This window comes from Tenrec ecaudatus, chromosome 14 (assembly GCF_050624435.1).
Source record: "Tenrec ecaudatus isolate mTenEca1 chromosome 14, mTenEca1.hap1, whole genome shotgun sequence".
In the NCBI taxonomy this organism is placed as follows: domain Eukaryota; kingdom Metazoa; phylum Chordata; class Mammalia; order Afrosoricida; family Tenrecidae; genus Tenrec; species Tenrec ecaudatus.
Window position 1 is genome coordinate 89,511,472 of NC_134543.1, and position 21,122 is coordinate 89,532,593.

The following is a 21,122-nucleotide window of genomic DNA, read 5'->3' on the forward strand; positions in this document are numbered from 1 at the left end:
TTCTTAGCACAACAGAGGCCTCTCAAAAGGACTGGGCATGATTGGGCTTCAACGTCCATCAGCTCCAGGATTCTGAGTACAGGTGGTCCCATGGGACTCAGCATTGTCTCAGTGGGCCCCAGGAATTGGTAACATTAATGAAACAGCAGAGCAAGAGCTTCACTCAGATGCAGGGGTAAGGAAACATACCACAGGAGAAACCATTATACGACCTGTGTAATAAATATTGGCCAATTGGTAAGAAATTTTTCTTAGAAGCCAGTTGAATATCATTCTAGTTAGCACATGACACCAGCTTACATTCTCCTGGTTCTCACCGGTACAAGGCAACTTCACAGACATAGACATACTGCATAAAGCCCTGACAGTCTTTCCGCAGGGGAAGGTTTCTCATAGTGTCTGTGGCTCTTCTCCACAGAAAGTCAGACAAAGGTTCTGTAAGTACATAGTTCATCGTGACCAGTGTGCCTTCTCTTAAGAAGAGCCAGGCGTCTCTGTTTTTCAAAATTCATTGGCAAACACCAGTGGCAGTTGACCTTGGTGCCAGAGAAGAAGCATTCAGTGTGCAGCCATGCCACCAGCTGTGATAGACCTCGAATCATCAGGGACCCACGATGCCAGGTGTCCGTTTGAAAAGAAACCCAGCAGGATCAGCTCACCCATCTTCAGAGGAAGTTGACAGCGGTCATCCCTTTGGGGAGAGTTGACCTTTCAGGGCAGCTTGCTATTCCCCTGCCAGTACAACTTCTCTTCCACTTTCTTCTTTTTCCACCGACAGAGAAGCAGCATCTTAAAGGTCTTCCTGAAGGTTCTGTTGCACAGGGCATAGCAGATGGGGTTGACAGTGCTGTTGACATAGCATAACCAGTAACCCAAATGCCACAAGCTCACTGGAACACACTTGTCACAGAAGGTGGAGACCAGGACCATGATATTATAGGGGGTCCATGTGATGATGAAGGCGAGCAGGATGGCACTCAAGGTCTGCGCGGCCTTCTTCTCTTTGACAAGGACCATCCTCTTTCGCTTGGTCATTTGATGGCTGAGGTTGGGGTCAAGGCTCTTTGGCGAAGAGTCCTTGGACACTGGGAAGGAGCAGGGCATGATTTTCACCTTTCGACAGCCATTGTTGGTCTCCTGAGTCCCATCTGCTTTTACCACCAATCTGAACTTATAGGCCACGCATTTCTGACTCTTGGATGTATGGGCAGCAGCTGGGGACAGGAAGTATTTTTGGGCGTCATAGTCATTTTTTTCCGTGTGGGCTTTCATAAAAGTTTCCCTGGTCTCCTCAGCACTGAATTCTTCCTTTGGGCTTTCCTTGGTTTGATTCTTGTAGACCACTTGGAAGACAGGGTCAGTCGTGGGCTTGTCCTCATCTTCTGAGGATGGGTAGCTGCTACAGGTTGTCAGCTGCTCATCCTTGGCCCAGTCGTTGCTTGGGCCTGTGGGTTGGGATGACTTCCCAATGGTGGAGGTGCTTCGGCGTGAAGAGGACCAGGAGGCCTGGTCCCGTTCCCTCTGGGCCAAGACGGGCCGAGGGCAGCTAAAGCAGGACCTTAGCAAGGCCCCGTGAGGGGGCTTTCTCTTCTTGGTTTCTGCCACAGAGTCAGAACCCTGGAGGTCAGCCAGGTCTTTAGTTCGCTTCTCTGTTTCCCGGTAGATGCGGCAGTAGAGGATGGTCATGACAGAAACGGGGATGTAGAAGGCAGCAATGGCAGTGCCAAAAGTGATGGTGGGCTCAGAGAGGAATTGGATCTGGCACTCATCTGGTGGCACCGTCCGCTCCCCCACCAAGTACTGCCAGCAGAGGATCGCCGGGGCCCAGAGGATGAAGGAAATCAGCCAGGCCAAGCCAATCATCATGCCAGCCCTCTTTGGGGTACGCTTGGCCCGGTACGTGAGGGGTCTTGTGATGGAAAAGTAGCGGTCAAAACTGATCACAAGAAGGTTCATAACAGAAGCGTTGCTGGCCACATAGTCCAGTGCAAGCCATAGGTCACAAGCCAGACTCCCCAGGGCCCAGCGTCCCATCAGGATGTAGGTCGTGTAGAGGTTCATGGAAAAGACCCCGATGATGAGATCCGCGCAGGCTAAGCTGAGCAGGTAATAGTTGCTCACCGTCTTGAGCTGACTGTTGACTTTGAAGGAGATCATGACTAAGACGTTGCCCACAATGGTGATCAGGCTGACCACGGCAGTTACAGCTGCTATGGTGATGACTTCCCACAGCCTGTGGCGTTCCACGGGCTGGTGACTGACTGGGGTACCATTGACAGTGGTGGCATTGTGGTAGGATTCCCCTTCCATGCTGGTGTCAGAATTTATATCAGGAGTAAGTCTTAGGTTCTTCTACGTCACCTCTTCTCAGCCAGCACCTGGGAGAAGGACACACAACATTAGCTTCAGCCACTAGCATGCTTTTCTTTCCACACATTGTTTATGATTTTTTAAAGGTGACTTCACACATATTGTAGCAAAATGGTGCAGTCTCTAAAGGTTTCCATTTTCTTTATTTAGTCTCTAATGTTTTGATGACAACTGTTTGACAGCCTCCTTCCTTTTTGCTTTTAGAGCTAGCCCTCGGTGCCCCTGTTGTACAAGGGGCTGCTGCCCTCATGTGGTTCCAATAGGAAATGAGAGGGAAAGGAAGGAGGGAGTCTGCTTGTGGGAGAGCCGGGAAGCAGGTGACACGAACTTACTTACTTCAGACTGTAATGTGCTGAAGAGCAGAAAGCCTGGGCTTCAACTCCTGGCGAGGAGCACCTGACCTGTTTGCACTGGGCACACGTATGAAAAAGGATGCCTTTGTCTGGGTTGTCGGTCCCAGGCTCCCTTATCAAGGGTTATGGAGACTCTGCTGTGAGTCCGTACTCACTGGGCCACCTCTTTGTCCTTATGCATAGACTCCAGGTGGGTCTGAAATTGGCCCCAGGTGCCAAGATACTATCTATCACGTGACCAATCCTAATCCTGAGGCTACCTGGGGAATAAGAATTGGCCACTGCTTTCAAGACACATAGCAGGTACAACATAGCAGGTATCAGTCCAGGACACCATTGGATGCATAGGAAGGACAGGCAACCTACTTTAGTGGCGGTGGGGGATGCACTTTCTGAGGCAGGGATGTCTGAGCAGAGGCTTGAGGGATGAATGGGCATTGACCAAGCAAAAAGGAGTTGGTGGGTTGGAGAAAGTGATTCAGGCCCATTGAGGAAGCCCTTGTTTGCAAGCCGAGGCCAAAGGAGGTGGGGAGAAACACAGCACAGCTGGGACAGGAAGAGCAAGGAGTTGTGAGGGGTGAGTTTGGTGCCGTAGAAGCGCAGGAGAGGCCTCCAGAGAACTGGAGCGGTCTGCTTTGTGGGAGGACTGGGTCGGCTTCCCTCAGACTCCCCGTCTATTCAGGGTAAGGGGCATTCGTCTAGAGAGAAATTGCTGAACCAGCTGCTCGGTGAAACTTCCTCATGCGTTCTTTGACTTGGAAACACAGGATGCTTTGGCAGGATCTACTTTTCCCCACTTGCTTTAAGTAGAGGGTGTGGAGAAACTAGAGCCATTTCCAAAAGATCCTGAGAACTTAGGCATGCCTACGCTTCCGTGGAAAGGAGCCCTGGTGGCATGGTGGGTTCCACGTTGGGCTGCTAACCACAAGGTGAGCAGTTTGAACCCACCACCTGTCTCACTGGAGAAAGTTGGGACTGGCTGCTCTCATAGAGCGCTCCGCCTTGGAAACGCCCAGGAGGCAAGGTTACTCGGTCCTGCAGGGTCACCATGAGTTGGTCGGAGCAGACTTGAGGGCACTGAGTTTGGGCTTTCTGCTTTTATACTTCTGTGACTGCATACGTATATCCTGGAGACTTAAAGTTCCCCAGCCTATCGCCTCGTTTGAAAAAAAAAGAAAGTAAGACTGTGGGACTTAAGGTCACCAGATGGTTATGATTTTGTGAATTGCATAGGCATTGTTTGTCCTAATGGGCACACATTTAAAGCAAAACCTTCTATTGTGAACCGGGTGTAGGTTTACAGAGCATGTCACCAGTTTGACATCAAACAATTCAAACCCCGGTGTTCCATTTCCTTCAAAGCAATCCCTCTAAGGGAACACTGCTTATCCCACTTCCTCCCCAGGTTTCCTGTCAGGTCCAACTCCTTTTGGTAACTTCGTTCCTCTGAACTGTGTCCGTGGGTTAATGTTGGCATTTTAAACATTTCAAATGCTTAGTCTGAGGTGTGCACATTTGACTTGTGTTTCCGTCCCCCTCAGAGCCCTGTCTGTTACTCAGTTTACGATTAAACCGAGGGGGCAGGGCCAGTTCCAAGTGACTGAAGGCCGTGGTGGTGTGGCTCCTACCAGGACCCTGGGTCTCGTTTGAAGACTGCAACAAGGCGCTGAAGCCCAGGACAGTAATTGTAAGCATGGCGCAGGGCTGGGCTGGGCTTCCTTCTGTTGTGCACGGGGTCACGGGGTGGGAGCGGACTCGATGGCACTAACAACAAAGCTTCCCATAAACAAGTTGATGAAGGGAACAGAAAATGATTTACGTTGGCAGCCTGGTGTAAACTGGCATGCACCGACTCTGGACACGCTGCCTGACCTCTGCACGGCTCCGTTCCAAGGATCAAGCGAGACCGTCCACGTTGTGTTTACAGTTTGTGGTCCGAGGAAAATGGTCATGATGAGCGTTTTCATTATGAAGTAGCAGTCCATAAAACAAAACCCATTCCTTCCTGTTACGGGCGTGGGAACCAGGTACGAAGTGTGAAGTAGCAGAGAGGAAAGAGGCCACGAGGAGACGCTGCCCCGGCCCTCACGGCCGCCGCCCTGGGGGACAGGGCGGGACTGCGCCTGTGGTTTCTGAGCCTGCGACCTTGTGCAGGAGAGAGCCGGGCTTTCTCCCTCGGAGCGCCCCGGGCAGACCTTGTGGATTGCAGCCCACCTCATCGCTTCTACACCGCCGGGGCGCCTCCACGGGCAGTTCCTGTGGCTGCTACCATGTCCTGCCCTCAGCTGTCGGGCCCAACAAATCTCCCTCCTCCAGCGGGAAAGTAAGTCGGAAGAGAGCCGAGGGGGACAGTCTTTCTCAACAGTCTGCTCTTTAGAGTAGGACTCATTCAAGATACTCCGTTGAACCCTGGGTCTGTTACTACGGTGACAGGAGCTGGGAGAAGACGAAGCTCAGAGAGAGCTCGCAGAGAGCCGCAGGCTACAGGAGCGCAGGGAAGGCTGAGCTGAGAGGTGGTTCGGACAAGCTGTGAGAAGGCTTCGCCCAGCCAACCCTTTCCAGAGGAGCGTCTGTTCACAACCTATGGCATCCCGGGTGCCCACCTGAGCAATGCAATTCAGTAGGAAGCATACGAGTGGGACGAAACCATTCACATGCTCAGCTGCTACCTGCAAGGTCGGAGGTTCAAGCGCAACCCTGAGACACCTTGGAAGAAAGGCCTAGCAAACTTACTTCTGAAAAGTCAGCCATGGAAAACCTCAGGGACTGCAGTTCCACCCTGGCACACATGGGGCCACCAGGAGTCCCAGCTGACTGATGGCAACTGGTATGTAAAAAACCCTTGAGTTAGGAGCAGTGTCACTGTTACAAGCAAGGGCAGGAGGGGCTTACTTGCTCTTATCACCACATCAAAGATTCTGCCTCTAGGTTTGGCTGACATCTGTCTCTCTCACCTCTCAACACCTTCCTATAGAACCAAAGTCTCTTTCCAAATTTACAATCCCTGCCAGGGATGGAGTACCCAGTAAGCAAAAAAAGGGGTCTTATTTGTGCTTACTTACTTATATGCGGTGAACAGGTTACATGTGCTCACTGCAGATTGGCAAGTAAGCACAAGTCAAGCCCTGTTTACCTTGCTTAGGAATATGGAGTTCTGAGTCGTCATTTCACCTGAAACCTTGTCAGGTAAGTCAGACATTGTCCGGACTGCTGTTTCCACACATATGGAAGCAGTGGGTTGGACTTGGTCATGTACCCTATAAAACGCTTTCAGACTTTTGCTGTGGACTCACAATGCAGCGCATTGGACATTGTGTTGATTGTAGACTTCAGCTCTTTCCTTTGTTCTCAGCTAGGGAAACAGCAGTTAGCTGCTATGGAAGTAAATATAGTATAAACATCTCTAGTCAGTGTACTCATCTGTTAGGTAGGGATTATTATGCCTGTTCCAGCTATCTTATAAAAGGAGCCCTGGGGTGGAGCAGTAACTCGTTGGGCTGCTAATTGCAAGATCCACGGTTCAAAACCACCGGCTGCTCTGAGGAGAGAGACAAGGCTTTCTTCTCCTGTAGAGAGTTACGTTCTGGGAAACTCATAGGGGCAGCTATGCCCTATCCTCCAGGGCATCACTGGGATGGCATCGCTGGGATGGCAGTGAGTTTGGTGTGGGCGCATCCAGTGAATTTAATTTTGGGTTACAGGGGTTGTTTGACGATCCCAAATGAAGGAACAGAGGAAAACCACAAGTCCTGCCAAAATGTCAGTTTCATGATTTAGTAATTTTAAAATGAAGGGCTAATCTAGGTAAAGAATGTCATTAATTCTCACTAGAATCACCAGGGAGCTTTTGAAAAATACTGATGTCTAGCTCTCCACCCTCCACGCAGAGGTGGTGTGGGTAGGAGACTATCCATCTGCTTTTAAATCCCTCGGGTGATTCTAATGTGCAGCCGGGTGGAAAGCCAGTGACCATTCCAGGCACTTCGATGGACAGTATTGATTCCACCTGGGAGTGCATTTGCAAGGCAGACTCTCCCAAAGGTTTTTAGAATTAAACTGAAAAACGCCCTGCCATTGAGTCCATTCTGACTCCTAGTGACCCTATAGTGCAGGGTCAAGCTGTTCCCTGTGGGTTTCTGAGGCTGTAATGTAAGGCTCCATCCTTCTCTTGCAGAGTGGCTGGTGGTTTCAAACTGCTGACCTTGTTGTTAGCTGAATAACCCACTACCCCACCAGAGGTCCTTAATCGTAGAAGTGGAGTGTCTCAAATGTAATGTGTATGTGAAATGCCAGACGGGTATTATCAGGTTGTGAAGGGGCAGGACATGCAACCCCAGATTTCTAAGAACAGGCCATCCCTGGTTACAAACCAGATCTGTCCCTGAGTGTGTCTCGACGTCTAAGTCATTCTAAGTTGAACGTGTGGGTTGGAACAGGTACATACTGTTCTTAGGCTTTAAAACTGGCATTGGCAAGTGAAGGTGACCGCGATGAAGGATTTGCTGTGGACAGGGGTTTGTTCAAGCCTTTCAAAGTGAGGGCAAATTTGTCTCACACTAAAGGGCAAATAGGAGTGGTCCCTGAATCGGGCCTTCATAACCCAGGGACTGAAGTGCTCCCACTGCCGCGGCTCATACCTCACACTTCAAGTAGGAAGGCTGCAGGTGATTTCTGCACTTGGCAAGCAGTGAAGACCTAGAACTTACCCCTGGTGCCTCACGAGTGCAGCATTTGGCTGCTTACCCTGAGAGAGAGGTTGGTGGTTGGCATGCACAAGCTGGTCTGCAGGAGAAACATGGGCATCTGCTTCCATAAAGATCCCAACCTCACTGCTAGAGAGTCCATTCACAATCCTAGCAAGCACTTCCTAGACTGGAAATCTTTATGGGAGCACACAGCCTCACCTTTCTCCCATGGAATGGCTGGTGGGTTTGAACTGCCCACCTTGAGGTTAAAGGTTCACTGCTTACCCGCCAGGGTCCTATGGGGCAGTTCTACTCTGACCTATGGGGTTTCTGTGAATTGGACTTGACTTGGTGGCAATGGGGAGAGTTTGCCGTGATGCGAATGAAATTCGAATTCTTCAACTTCCAGTAAACCAGCCCTTGAGGACCCTAGGGTGCACTACTATCTGGAATTCCCTCTGACAGTTGAATTATTTTCACTTCTCCGGTTTGAAATGAATACGCATTTCCTTGCCAGCTTTACTTCTCTCTATTCTTTCCTCCTTTTGTCAGCCATATTTTTTAGGGAATGGTATATTTGGATCTCTAAGTGCTTGGTCGCCGCCTGGCAGTTCCACAGGAGAAAGGCATGGCAACATGCTCCCATCAAGAGTACAGCCAAGACAACCCTCAAGGGGGCAGTTCTGCCCTTCCCTCTCCGTCCGGCAGTCAGAATCCACCCGATGGCACCGACAACAGCAAAAGCAGGAGCGAGCTACTAAGGAGCAGACCGATCTTTGCTGGGCTAAAAGCGGCTAGGCGAGGAGGGGGCTCCGTGGCTACAGGACTCGTTGCTCTCTGTGGAAGACAGGGCAGTGTGAACACCGAGTTTCCATTCCGAGAGTCTTCCACAAGAAACTAAGTGACTCATCCAAAGATTTCAGAGTTAAAAATTGTATCGGAAGGATAACTATGACTTTTTTTTTTTTTGGCTTGGGGAGGCAAATGCCACAGGAGGTATTCTAGGAGTAGGGAGGCCCTGGGCAGTGCCAACAATTGGTGTGCTTAGCTGCGAAGTGAAAGGTCTGAAGTTCAATCCCACCCAGGGGCTCCTGGAAAGACAGGGCTGGTGATCGAGTCCCAGAAAACCCCAAGGAGCACAGCTCTGCATGGTCGCAGGAGTAGGGGGTCCATGAGTTGAAATGGATGGTGGGCATCTAGCAGTGGGCATCCTTCTGAGCTGGCTACTCTTACTTTAAAAAGTCCTGATTTTTCACCACCAGCGGTAGTTCGAGAGCAGTAATCATCTTGGCTCATTTTCCACTACTGAGCAGAAGACAGAGAATCTCACAGCACCAAAAGCCCCGGTGTTCTCAACCTTGGGAGGTCAGTGATCTCATAGCCAGTACATCATAAATTAAGCACAGAAAAAGACAAAAAGAGGCCATTGTAAATAACAGCCCAGATCACACTGTACCAAATACATTCCTCTCCTGGTCAAGCAGCCTCGATCATTTCCAGGGCTTTGCATCAAATGATATTAGCGGTTGCTTTTTGAAGTACCTTGCTTTATGCCTGCATCTCTCCCAGCTACATTTTATGTTTCTATAGCAACCAGAGTGGAAACCTTCCATAGCATTTACAATGCAATGATAACAGCCATCATCACAAACCCACTCATGTTGTCACTGCAGAAAGTGTGCATGATCTACTTCTTTTCACCCTCCTTGCTCAAGGGCAAGTGAAGAAAGAGTAGATTGAACATGAGGGGTTGAGCTGGACTAGAATGGAAGCACAGGGAGGGAGCATGTGCGTCAGGGAGTTGTGGACTTGAGTTTTTCAGGGAATGTTTTAAAGTCAGGTTAATTTAACTCCTTTTAATTAGTGAGGTAGGAAAGCTGTTCAGTGATCTATGGCAAGAAAGTAACAGCTTCCCAATATCTCTGCAACAATCATATCTGCTGCAGATGCTTAATGGGACATTGTTGATTTAGAACATCTTTGTTCACCACTGCACTAGATGCTTTGGGCACTTATAAAAGATATGCAATAGTTCTTGAGCTGAAGGAGTTCTAGGAAAAGGTTGAAGGAATTTGGACCAAATTTATAGAAATATCTATTACTGAAGACATAAAATGACTGTATTTTCATTATAGGATAGAATGGGATTGTTTTACACGCAGTCACAAAATGGAGCTATTCACTGCATGTACTGTGCCCCGTCAAGTCTTGGAGCTCTCTGGTTGGGTCACCTTCTATTGCAAGCAGTCTTGTTTAGTCATCCCAGTGTACTGTGCAAATATTATCATTTTCATGTGTGCCTGACACGAAACGTTTGGGAAGTGCTGCTACCTACAAACTAAGGTATGTGAGAATCTGGAGCCCAGAAGCCCTTGACCACAGTGTCCAGGTATCTCCAATACAGTTAAGAGGAGGGATTCCATATTCATCCTTGAATTCCCAAGGATCAATCAAAGATGATGTGCAAAAAGAAGAAAGCATTTGGAAGAGGAGTGGTTAATCAACTAATAAAGGAAGTTGATGACTCACAAAAGATTAGCACTGAGACTTGACTATTGGGCTTACCTGCTATGCTAAGCATAGGTCACCTGAGGAAGTCCATTAGCAAAGTGGTGGCCATCAACTCTTTCTTACTGGAATAAAGTCAATTGGAGACAGTTTGTCAATCAGTCTTTGAAAGGGCTTTTCGTTAGAGGAGTAAAAACTGGATTAGAATATGGGGTGAAGAAATTATATATATATAAAAGAGGTGTTTTTGTGCTTATGAGAAGGAGCCGTTGTAAGGTGAGAAACTGCTCGAGTGATGTCGCCAAGGGGGGGAGCAGGGATGAGTGCTCGGGCAGCAGGGCGTTGGCCTCCCAGTGAGCGCGTCTACAGTACCAGGAGGGAAGGCACCCATGGGGAAGCTGGGAGTTTTAATAATTAGCAGTGGTGGAAATTAGCAAGTTCAACAGCTCAGAGCGAGGATGGAGGTGAGAGAAGTTATCGAATTCTGATTTTTGTTTTTGTTCCATTTATTCTCTGAACGTCTCTAACCCTAACCCCAGCCCTTGAAAATCAAGTGTCATTCTGTCCTGGCGGGCATTTCTTTTCTCTCCTTCATACCAGAATGCAGGCTGTGGATTATGTGCTGGAAGCAAAGCTCCTGCCAAAGACCCTCAGGCCCCGCAGCTGAGCACGCCTTCAGTAGTGAACGTAGCTGTCCACACGCACGTAAACAAAAGCACGTCTTTCTGAGAAGCCTTATCGATGTTTTGCAGTTTGCCTGTTCACACTCATCTAGGAAGCATCAGAAATTACCCAAACTGTAGAACATTGGCCTGCCTATGAGAAGAAGAAGCCAGAAACTGGATTTGTTACACGAAATTGCATTCAAAAGGGGCCAGTGCATTGTTTCCTTCTATCATAGCACCTACTTTTCATCGAACACGACAGCCAATAAGATCCAGGGCCTTGGACTAGGAATTATGTTTTCTTCTGATGTCTGAAGGTGAATATTACCTTGAGATAGTGGTGCTCACAATCGCCAGCGGGGTTTGTCGAAACATGCATTGCTGGGGGTCTTTCCCCAGAGTTTCTGGTTCAGCGGGTCTGGACTGAGGCCTGAGAGTGTTCCTTTGGAACTTGTTCCTAGGTGCTGCCGATGCTGCTGGCTCAGGGACCACCTCTTTCCTTCACAATTGCTCCCTCCCTAAAAAATGAATTAGGTCTTATTTATATAAAATATGCAAAACGTAGAGTTTATTTTCTGACAGGGCTACTTGTATGATCCTGTCCTTTATATTTGATACCCCCTAGATTCTCACAAATTCGCCTCAGGGAAACTGCATTTTCTATTGACACACTGACACATGTTACAATCAAATGTAAGCAAAACCAGAAAATCCCCCTTCCCTTGGTTCCTTTTGAAATCCCAAGTGCTCTGGGGTTCTGGCATCTTCATTCTCCGGGACAGATTTGTTTTCCTGGTAGAACAGAGCTATGTGGGAAAACATATTCAAGCTCCTGGGTAAAAGAATATCCTCCCCTTAGCAGGGGACCTCAGAAATCTGCAATTTCTAAATACTCCTGGCTGAATTGGGGACACAACAGAAAAAACAAACCTCAAATGAATAGGTGGGCCAGGGTGGGTAAACCAGTTCTGATGACATCTGCTGCCTAGAATTCAAGAGAAGGATTCTGGAGTGAAAATGTCTGCAGATGCTCCTAGTTCTGTCACTGATCACCTTGAGCAAGTGATGTCCCTTTTGGGGTGTCTTGATTCCATTGCCTGTAAGTAGGAATAGCAGTACTTGCCTCACAGGAATATTACAAAGATGAAATAATTTGCATGTGCCAGGCACAAAATAAATGCTACCCAATCCACAAACAAGTTGTTTTTGTAAAACAGGCATCAACCTTTCCACATTAGCTGCTGTCAGTCTCCTGGACAGTGGATGTAAAACTGGCTTCAGCTGAAAGCCCCTGATCTTTTCAACTTCATCATTCTGGTGTTGGGTTGAGGGATAATTATGTCAGTGTACTGGTTTGTGCCTAGGGTCCCCAACCAGCGGGGACTTTGGTAACATCTGGACACATTATTGGTTGTCTCACTGGGAAAAGGAAGTTGCCATTGGCATCTAATGGGTACCACGAGGAGGCCTGCCTGCCTCCTGAAACAAAACATTATCTAGCCCAAATGTGCCAACCCTGACTTGTGCTGATGTCTGCTACGAGATAAGATGTGGTTCTCCACCTTGCTGAGAGCCAGAATCAGTGGAGTGTTGGTAAGTAGTTAACAGCCGGAGACCCTCTGTCTCCCCCCAAATGTTTATTTTTCTTCTTTTTTTCCAGCAGTTAACAATTTCTGAGGTACAGATCATTGCACCACGGCCCTTTCTAAGCTTCTATTTTGACATAGCTGAGCTTATAGTTAGGAAGCGATCCTAACAAGTAGCTCCTTCAAGCTAGTGCGAATGTGACACTGCAAATCTTTGCTCCGAAGAGAAGTTGATAGCCCAGGAGATGAGAAGAGAAACACTAGTGAACTTTGATCTAGTGCGACAAGGAGGGAGCTTCTTCCAAAGCCTGGCGAGCCCTACTGCAGTGGAATGGGAACGAGGCAGACGTCTCTGATAGTAGCTTACTAGCACTCATGAATTATGTTTACTAGCACTCATGAATTATGTAGGCCTTTATGAACGCTCTGCAAGAAGTTTAATGTGACATTTTGGCATCTCTTTGGTTGAGCTGTGGAAAATATTCTTGATTAACCAGCTACAAACAAATACCTAAGCCACAATTCATTGCATTATGGTAGATAAACAGAAAACTTTTTGAGAGCTAGTCTGAGCTGTCTCCCCCTAGTTTATATTTGCTTGGGCTGTGTCTTTTGATAACTCCTATATCTCTTTTACTATTTTGCACTAATTTATCAAATGCTTCTTTTAGGTGCTAACCCTAGTGAGCCAATATTTAAAATGTTATTAACATAAAAAACTCATGCCACATTCTTCTTAATTTCTTTTAGCAATTTAAAAAATTAATCATTGGGAACTCTTACAGATATTATAACAATCCATAATTTCAGTTAGATCAAGCATGATTTTTCAATTGCTACCACCATCAGTTTCAAAACATTTTCTTCTTGAATTCTTTGATATCAGCTCCCCTTTATCCCCTCTCTCTATCACCCTACCCCCCAGGAACCCTTATTATATTATTATTTTTGCCATATCTTACACCATCCAATGTATCCATTCACCTTCATACATATTCTTAAGAGTCTATATGGAATTAAATCTCTTTTTATTCTAAAAGTAACAAGTTGTGTTACAGATGATGTGAACGTGGACATAATTTCAGAGTTATAGAAAAGTTGTAAGAAGTCCCACATATCTTTTATTCAATCCATTTGTTAACATTTTACCACGTGCATAATTTTTCCTGAACCATTTAACATAATTTTTATTTCTTTTCAAGGCAAGCTGCTTCATGCATCTTTGGCTTCTCTCTCTTCCTAACATAATCTTGGCCACCTTAGCAGCTGGCCAATTCCAGCTTCTGTTGTGACTTGGGTAGCGTGTGTAGCATGACTAATAGGAAACGTCAGGATCAGCTGCCTCGTCCTTCAGGCAAAGTATTATCTTTTTCTGCATGATTCTTGTGGGAATGCCAATGGGATGGATTAGCAGCAAAATGACAATTTGACTTAATGCTCAAGAAATGTTTTATGTGAGGATAAACATAAAGCTAGCAGTAGGTAGCAGATTATACATCAAAGTGAATCCACAGAACCCTGAGGGATCAACCAGGAATTCCCGAAAGGAACCTCTGCCTCACAACTATTTAGTCAGTTGTCGCTTAAACTCGAAGGCACGGTCTTTGCCAGGAGACTGCTAATAGTTGGGTTTGGAACGTGGATATTAAAAGAGTCATGCCATAGCGTAATAGATGACAAATAATAATTTATAAATTATCAAGGGTTCATGAGGGAGGGGGAAAAATGAGGAGCTGGGGTCAGGGGCTTAAATGGAGAGCAAATGTTTTGAGAATGATGAGGGCAATGAATGTACAAATGTGCTTTACACAATTGATGTGTGTATGGATTGTGATAAGAGTTGTATGAGCTCCTAAGAAAATGATTTTTAAAAAACACCGAGTCATGCTAATTGATATATGGATTGTTGTAAGTAAGTGCCCTCAATAAAAGGATCTTAAGAAAAAGAGAGAAAGAAATGGTGCATATATAACAAAATAAACAAATGAAATAAAAGCGCCATGCGGTCATTCTGTCTCTTGGTGAACAGCAGTGTTTCTCCAAGTGTTGTCTACCCAGTTAGCTGCAGCCTTGGCAGCACCTGGGAAGGAAAGTAGTTAGAAATGTCAAGCCAGCAAAACCAAACTCACTGCCATCAAGAAGATTCCGACTCCTACGACCCTGTCGATCGGATCAGAGTAGAATTGCCCCCTTAGGGTTTCCAAAGCTGTAAATTGTTACGTGGGCAGAAAGTCACATGTTTCTCTTACTGGTGGCTTTGAACCATGCGCTAACCTTGCTGTTAGCAACCACTATGGCTCTTTTGTTAAAAGGTAGACCTAAAAAAAATTAAAAAGGTAGACCTGTGGCATTAGACTCTCCAGGAGTGGGGCCTAGCAACGTGCCTTTAACACCCTCCCCCCCTGCGCTCTCCGGGTTTTCCTTGATGCTTGCATAATTTGAGACCCACTCGGGTACAAAAAGGAGCTTTGGCTTTAAGATGGCAACCCACAGGGTGAAGTCCTTGGTCTCTGCTTACTTAGCAGAGATCTGTTCTTCATCTCACTCCATCGCCACCGATTCCTCTCGGACTCACAGCCACCTTACAGAATAGGCTAGAACTGCCCCCACAGTTTCGGAGGCTGTGCATCGTTATGGGAGTAGAAAGCCTCGCCTTTCTCCTGTGAAGTGGCTGGTGGGTTTGAGCTACTGACCACGCAGTTAGCAGCTCCGTGCATAGCCCACTATGCGACCAGGGTCCCCTATTCATTTGTGAAATCATAAATGTTGAGCTTGGAAAGCAGTAACACCCTTTTCAGCTCTAAGAGTGTGTGGTTGGTTTTCTTTCCCAAATCTCATGACACCTTTCTAAAGACCCGCATTTGTGTGTGGTCCTAGTAAGGGATGTGTCCACTCAGAGAAGAAGGCAGTCATGGGAACCCAGCTCCTGGCGGGGAAGTCTGTTTATAAATCAGGGTCTTTTAGGGGGGCCATCTCTCAGCAAAACAGAAACAAGCCAAGTTTGCCTTTGCAAATTCTAATATCCCAGTTTGGAACTCGGGGATGATCTTATCACAACAGATTTTTCTAATGATGCTTGCTAAGTCCCAGTGGATTTTGACATCTGGCCCCGTGGGTATCCAAGTAGAACTGTCCTCCAATGGGCTTTCAAGGGCTGATTTTTTGGTGGGGTGGGGATAGAGATCACCAGGTCTGTCTTCTACCTGTGGGTGGACTTGAACTTCCAGCTTGCTAGCAGCTGAGCATGTTACTCATTTGCACAACCTAGGGACACCTGTGATGGGGAAGGGTGTTGTTATCTGCCGCCCAGCCAATTCGGCCTCCTTCATCTAGGGCTTCCAGGTCACTTAGGAGGTTCCAATGGGACTGGGACTTGTCAGTTAGCAGATGACCACTTTACCAGCTCTCTACGGTGAGTAAGAAGGGTATCATTAATTTTATTCTTGGAGAGAATAAAGCAAGCCCATTTTCAGAAAAAAAAATTACTATCCCACCCTCCCTCCGCCCTGCCAATGAAACATTTTTGCATTATAGCTGGTCATCTAGGATAAAGTACAGGTATCTGCTTTAGCAGCTCTCTTGGATCATGCCAGTGCAGTGCCCCCAGGGGGCAGTATAGCACACATTAGCAAACACTGGAAAAGGATGCTCCTTTTGTGTTCCTTTGACAGAGCCATATCACCACGAACAAGATCCTTCCACTTAGTGAAGTGTATGGAAGCTGTGCCAAGCCATTGCCATTCCTGCCCGCAGAGGGGAGGCCCCCTGGGTTCTGAAACATGCTTTTCATGATCGGTGAGCTCCTTGGTGGTGTGCAGGAAAAAGGATCCAATTCTTGTTACAATTCCCATCTTGTTACTGCCTGTTGGTTAATGTCTCTCTAGGGGTAGGGCTCTTGAATTTGCAGGTTTAGCAAGGGGATGAATGAATCTCACCCTGTGAACCATTGGCAGTCTTAATTTCAAAAAGACAAAGGGTGAAAAGGCAGGGAAGTAGGGCAGGGCAGAGTAACAAAGGAAAAGAGTACAGGCGAAAGGCGCAGTTGTATTGTGAGAAATAATAGTGTCTCCCGACAAAAATGTTACCTATTAGAGACAGGGAAGCAACACACACACACACACACACACACACACGCAGGCTATTCTTACAACCTTCTCTGATACTTCCACTGTCATGCCTCAAGCAAACACGTGGGAATCCCTTACAGCTTGTCTCTGGACCTCCCTGCACACGAAGTCCTATGGGCTCTACTCTTCATTTCCCTAACCCCCTGGATGGGTTAGAGACTACTGTTATCCACATTTCCTGCCCAGGAACCACTCTTGGCATTCACCCAAGTCAGGCCCAATGGTGTCCTGGACTATTCTTGTGACTTCCTAAGGACTCTGCCATTAATTCCCATTCTCCACCTGTGGGAAACAGAAAGATTTCTCCCGTCTTCTCCCCCAAGTAGGACACTGCTTGCAGCTATGCTAAATAATTAAGTTACCTCCTTGAAGGTAGTCAGTTGCCAGACTACAGGTAGGCCACCCCACACTCCTGTTAAGGACAATGGGCTACTTCTTCTTAAAGGCCTGCAGTCATCGATTTGGTGCCTGTAGGTAGCGTTTACATCCTACTGATAATGGGCTCTAGTTGAGCCAGAGAATAGGTCAAACCTGCTCAGTGACCTCCAAAGTTAGGCTGCCATTCTGAATCTAGGATCTGCCCTTCTTGTCACATGTATACCCCCCATCCTTCCTCTTCCTATTGCGTGTATACCTCTAGATCACCCCCCTCCCATTACTGTATTATTACCTATACCACAACCCTTTCCTCTATGTCTTCACCTGTAATTAGGGGGCTTGCATGTCCCCAGAGAATATAAAAGCCTTGGTTAGCATTAAATCTCTCTCTCCACTTGGAGGACCAAGTGAGGCTGAGGTGTGCATTGCTACCATGAATTGTGTCTGACTCCATTATTTCAATCTCTCTTCTATCTCTCATGCTATGACTTTACTATAATCTTTACTTATTATCGCTGTACAATTGTGCCTACCGGACCCGTGATGATGTGTTAGGGACTGGATTCCCCTAGCATCCACAGAATGATTTTCTGAAGATTATCTGAAGCTGTATGGTCTGGGTTCGGGTCCCTCCATAACGAGTGGTGTAATCTAGTTAGTGTGGCAGTTATATAACTTCCTGTCAACTTGAGCGAGGGGTGGAGTCTGACCTGTCAAACAGCTAATCATGCCTCTGTGTGGGCATGGCTTTCTCCTGAGGATTCTGGAAACTCCAGTCTTCCTCCCTGGAGGTGGGACATACTCTCTTGCTGCTTCATCTTCCTGTTGGCAAGCCACATGGAGCTATGCTGATGGAGCCAGAACCCAGGAGCTGGAGGAGCCACATGGAGACCCACGCCAGCCCTGAGATGCTTCTACCACCACTGGTTCCATAAGACTTTCCACCCATTGGCCTGTGATCTTTCTACATTTGGCATTATTGCATGTGTTGCATGAGTCTGAAGAATTTATAGACTGGTATTGGACATATGGGCTAGTATCAGACTTAATGGACTTGATCTGGACAGGGCTGGGATGTTTTCTTAGTATACAATTAGTCTTTGATATAAAGCTCTTTCCTATACATGTGGCTCCCTGGAATTTGTTTCTCTAGTCTACCTGGGCTAATACAGTTGGTTAGATAACTTAAATGTAAAATGGGGGATAAATGTGTGGGGGAGGTCAGATGCTCACAGGCATCCTCCCTGAGGGCGATCAGTTGCCAGACTGCAGTGGGCCCCACTCCCTGCCGTTAAGGACAATGGACGCCTGCAGTCATCTATTGGTTCCTGTAGGTGGGGTTTACACCCTACTGATAATGGATCCTATGGAGATCCAGAGAACAGGTCAAAGTTAAGCTGCCATCCTAAACCTAGGATCCGCCCATCTTGTCACTTGTATACCCCCAATCCCTCCTCTTCCTATTGCGTGTATATTCCTCTCATTGCTGTATAACCTATAGTGCAACGCCTTCCTGTGATGTATGTCTTTACCTGTAATCAGTGGGCTTGCACGTCCCCAAAATGTGTATCGGCTTGGGTTAGCAATAGAGATCTCGCCTGCTCGCTCTCGTGGCCGGGCTCTCCATGTGGACCATCAAGCGGGGCTGAGGTGAGCACGCTACTATGAAATGTGTCTGACTCCATTATTTCAATATTTCTTTTATCTCTCATGCTCTCGATGACTTTCATATAATATTTATATATTTCAACCGTACAATTGTGCTTACTGAACCAGTGATTAGTGGTGGGGGGCTGGTCCCCCAACTCATCCCGCATAAATGTAGTTCATAGGGTTGTTGTGAGGTTTGAACGGAGTGACACATGGCGGTGATTAGGAAAGCGTTTGATGCATACAAGTGCCCTGGAACAAAAGTCAAATTCCGACCCCTTGCTCCTGCCTGCCTGGCACTGGTGAAGCTGTACCACCACAGTGCCGCTAGGGCGCCTTTAAAATTGTTTATAGTCCTTCAGTGGTTCCCTTTGCCTGGAAAGTTTTCCCACTTAAACCAGGCCAAACTCCTTGGCTCAGCGGTCTTCTATAAAGCCTTTGGGGATCCATTTAAACCTACCCTAACTTTTCCCTCGGCGCCCTGGTAGTATACTCGATTACGTGTCGGGCTACTAATTGCAAGGCCAGCAGTTTGAAACCACTGCTCAGTGGGAAAAAGATGAGGCTGTCTTCCACAAAGAAAGACTGAGGAACCCACAGGGCAGCGCTACTCTGTCCTACAGAGTTGCTGAGTCAGCACCAATTGGATGGCAGTGAGTGTTTTAGCTTTAATTTTTCCTGCTTTGGGCCTTCACTTCCAGCCTCCCTGTCCTGTACTGTACTCATCTGCTACAGGACTTTCTCTCCCAAAGGCTAGACACGACTTGAGGGCAGGGACAATGAGTCCCCCACTCCCCTCATCTCCAGAACCTGGCACAATGCCTGAAACAGAGTAGACAGCTGTAATGCTTAGTGCTAATTTCATAGGAATACAGAAAAGGGCCGGGAAGGGGGGCGGGAATAAGTTGTTTTGCTAGGCTGATACGAGGGTGGAGATGTCAGCCTGCACTATTACATAGTTTCTGTTATAAAACTTGAAAATAAAAAAATCCCAAACCATTGAAAATGCACCCTCCCCCCACCCCCCAAAATCTCTACAGCTCTCCCTTCTCTTTGGTTTTAAAAGAATGGACCAAAGTGAGCCTCCCTGTGTTAACCTGCTTCTCTGCCACTTCCTAGCTGTCACTTTAGGCGAATTAAAATTCTCTAGGGTCGATTTCTTGTCGGTGTGATATGACAAGATGAACTAATTTAGTTGTCAGAATGAAAAGCGCCTGTGTTCAGTGAAAGTTCAGCTGCAAGCTGGTTAGTGCAGTCAGGTGCTGTCCCAGAGGTTGACGGTTCCAGTCCACCAGAAGCGACTGGGAAGAAAGGTCTTACAATCGGTTTCTGAAAAAAACTCAGCCACTGCAAATGGTATGTCCACTCGCTTATCCCTCTATCCGTTTGGCACGTTCTATTCTCAGTTGCTGACGCCCATCTCTTGCCTGTGTGAACCCCGCTAAAAACCAACCGACCAACATTCACTGCCATTGAGTCAGTCTGACTGCGACTCTTCGCCCCTACCTTCTCCGATGTCCCTAATGAGAATTTATATTCACCATGAATAGTAGGCGATACAGGAGGGAAAGAAAAACGGAAATCACCGTGACCGCTGCTGACAGTCCGGTACAAACTCCCGTAGGCACACACACGAGCCCTGCATGATCACGACAGACCTGGGCTCCTTCCACGAGGCAACCCCGCGCGTGCCTCCGGGACCCGTCCCTCCCTCCCGGCTCATCTCCCAGGGCTTGGGCTCCCCGAACCGCCCGGCGCCCCACGGCCCGCCCCCTCCGTCCGGCTCCCGCCACCGCCCGGGCCCGTCGCCGCGGCTCCCCGCGCGCGCTTCCGGCGCGGCCAGGGCGTCTCCGGCGCGCGCTCAGCACCGCGGGCCGCGGCCATGCAGGCGGAGCGGGCAGCCCGGGGCGGCCGCGGGCGGCGGCCTGGCCGCGAGCGACCCGGCGGGGACCGGGACCGGGACCGGGACCGGGAGCGGGCGGGCGCCGCGGCGAGAGGCGGCGGGGACGGAGGCGGCCGCCGGGGCCGCGGCCGGGGTCCAGGCTTCCGCGGCGCCCGCCGAGGCCGAGGAGGAGGCGCCCCGCGCGGCGGCCGCCGGGACCTGAGGGGCCGGGGCGCCGGCGCCAGCTCGCCGGTAGGAAGGGCGGGGCGCGGGGCGGGGGGCGGGGGGCTGGGGGGGGCGGGGACGCGCGCCGCCTGCACGTGGCAGGTCCCCGGGGCGTGTGCGGTCCTTCCGCGCGGGGTGACGGGAGCCGGGAACCCAGGGGCAGGGCTACCGGCGTTGGGGGGCCCGGCGTCAAGTAGGGAGTCGGGGCGATGAACTTGTCGGGGCACGGCCAGGGCTTAGGCTCCTTCCCTGCCGACAGGGCACGTGCCGGTCGTTGGGAGCGACTGGACTTGGTGTGTGTCGCTCCCTGCTGGGCAGCGCCCGGCGCCCCGCAAGTGCATCGTGCGAGTTCACTGCACGGAAGAATGTCCCCCACGGGCTGTGCTTCAGACTTGCACCTGGGGACCCCAAAAGAAGGACAAGTAACAAGAAGCCAAACTGCCATCTAGTGGATTCCGATTCCTAGTGACGGAGTGGGAATGCCCCCATGGGTGCGGGTGACTCAGTCTTTGTTTTCGTTTTACACCGTGGACGTTGCTTTATGCTTTTGTATGATTGTAACTGGAGTACATGTACAAAATGTCCTGATGTATTCATTTCCCACTGAATGTCATTATGGGAGGTCGTGTGGCACAGAGGGTAAAAACGATGTCTGGAATTAGAGAAACTAGGTATATCCTAGTGTCTCCAATT

The 21,122-nt window shown here is 48.5% G+C and overlaps 2 protein-coding genes across 2 annotated transcripts in view; one reads left to right on the top strand and one right to left on the bottom strand.

Annotated features, from left to right (window-relative positions):
• Positions 1–711: 711 nt before the first annotated feature.
• Positions 712–2,310, bottom strand: CHRM5 (cholinergic receptor muscarinic 5). Its single transcript, XM_075531682.1, has one exon. It carries the CDS (start codon positions 2,308–2,310, stop codon positions 712–714), a length of 1,599 nt encoding a protein of 532 aa, XP_075387797.1.
• A 17,856-nt stretch (positions 2,311–20,166) lies between these two features.
• Positions 20,167–21,122, top strand: part of AVEN (apoptosis and caspase activation inhibitor) — a 185,533-nt gene continuing 184,577 nt past the window's right edge. Inside the window, exon 1 of the mRNA XM_075530707.1 lies at positions 20,167–20,456. Coding sequence (XP_075386822.1) covers positions 20,205–20,456 — 252 coding nt within the window. The 5' untranslated portion in view covers positions 20,167–20,204. The remainder of the gene's footprint in view (positions 20,457–21,122) is intronic.

Bases quoted from the DNA above. Each gene is read 5' to 3' on its own strand.
- CHRM5 (XM_075531682.1), bottom strand. From the start codon at position 2,310: ATGGAAGGGGAATCCTACCACAATGCCACCACTGTCAATGGTACCCCA.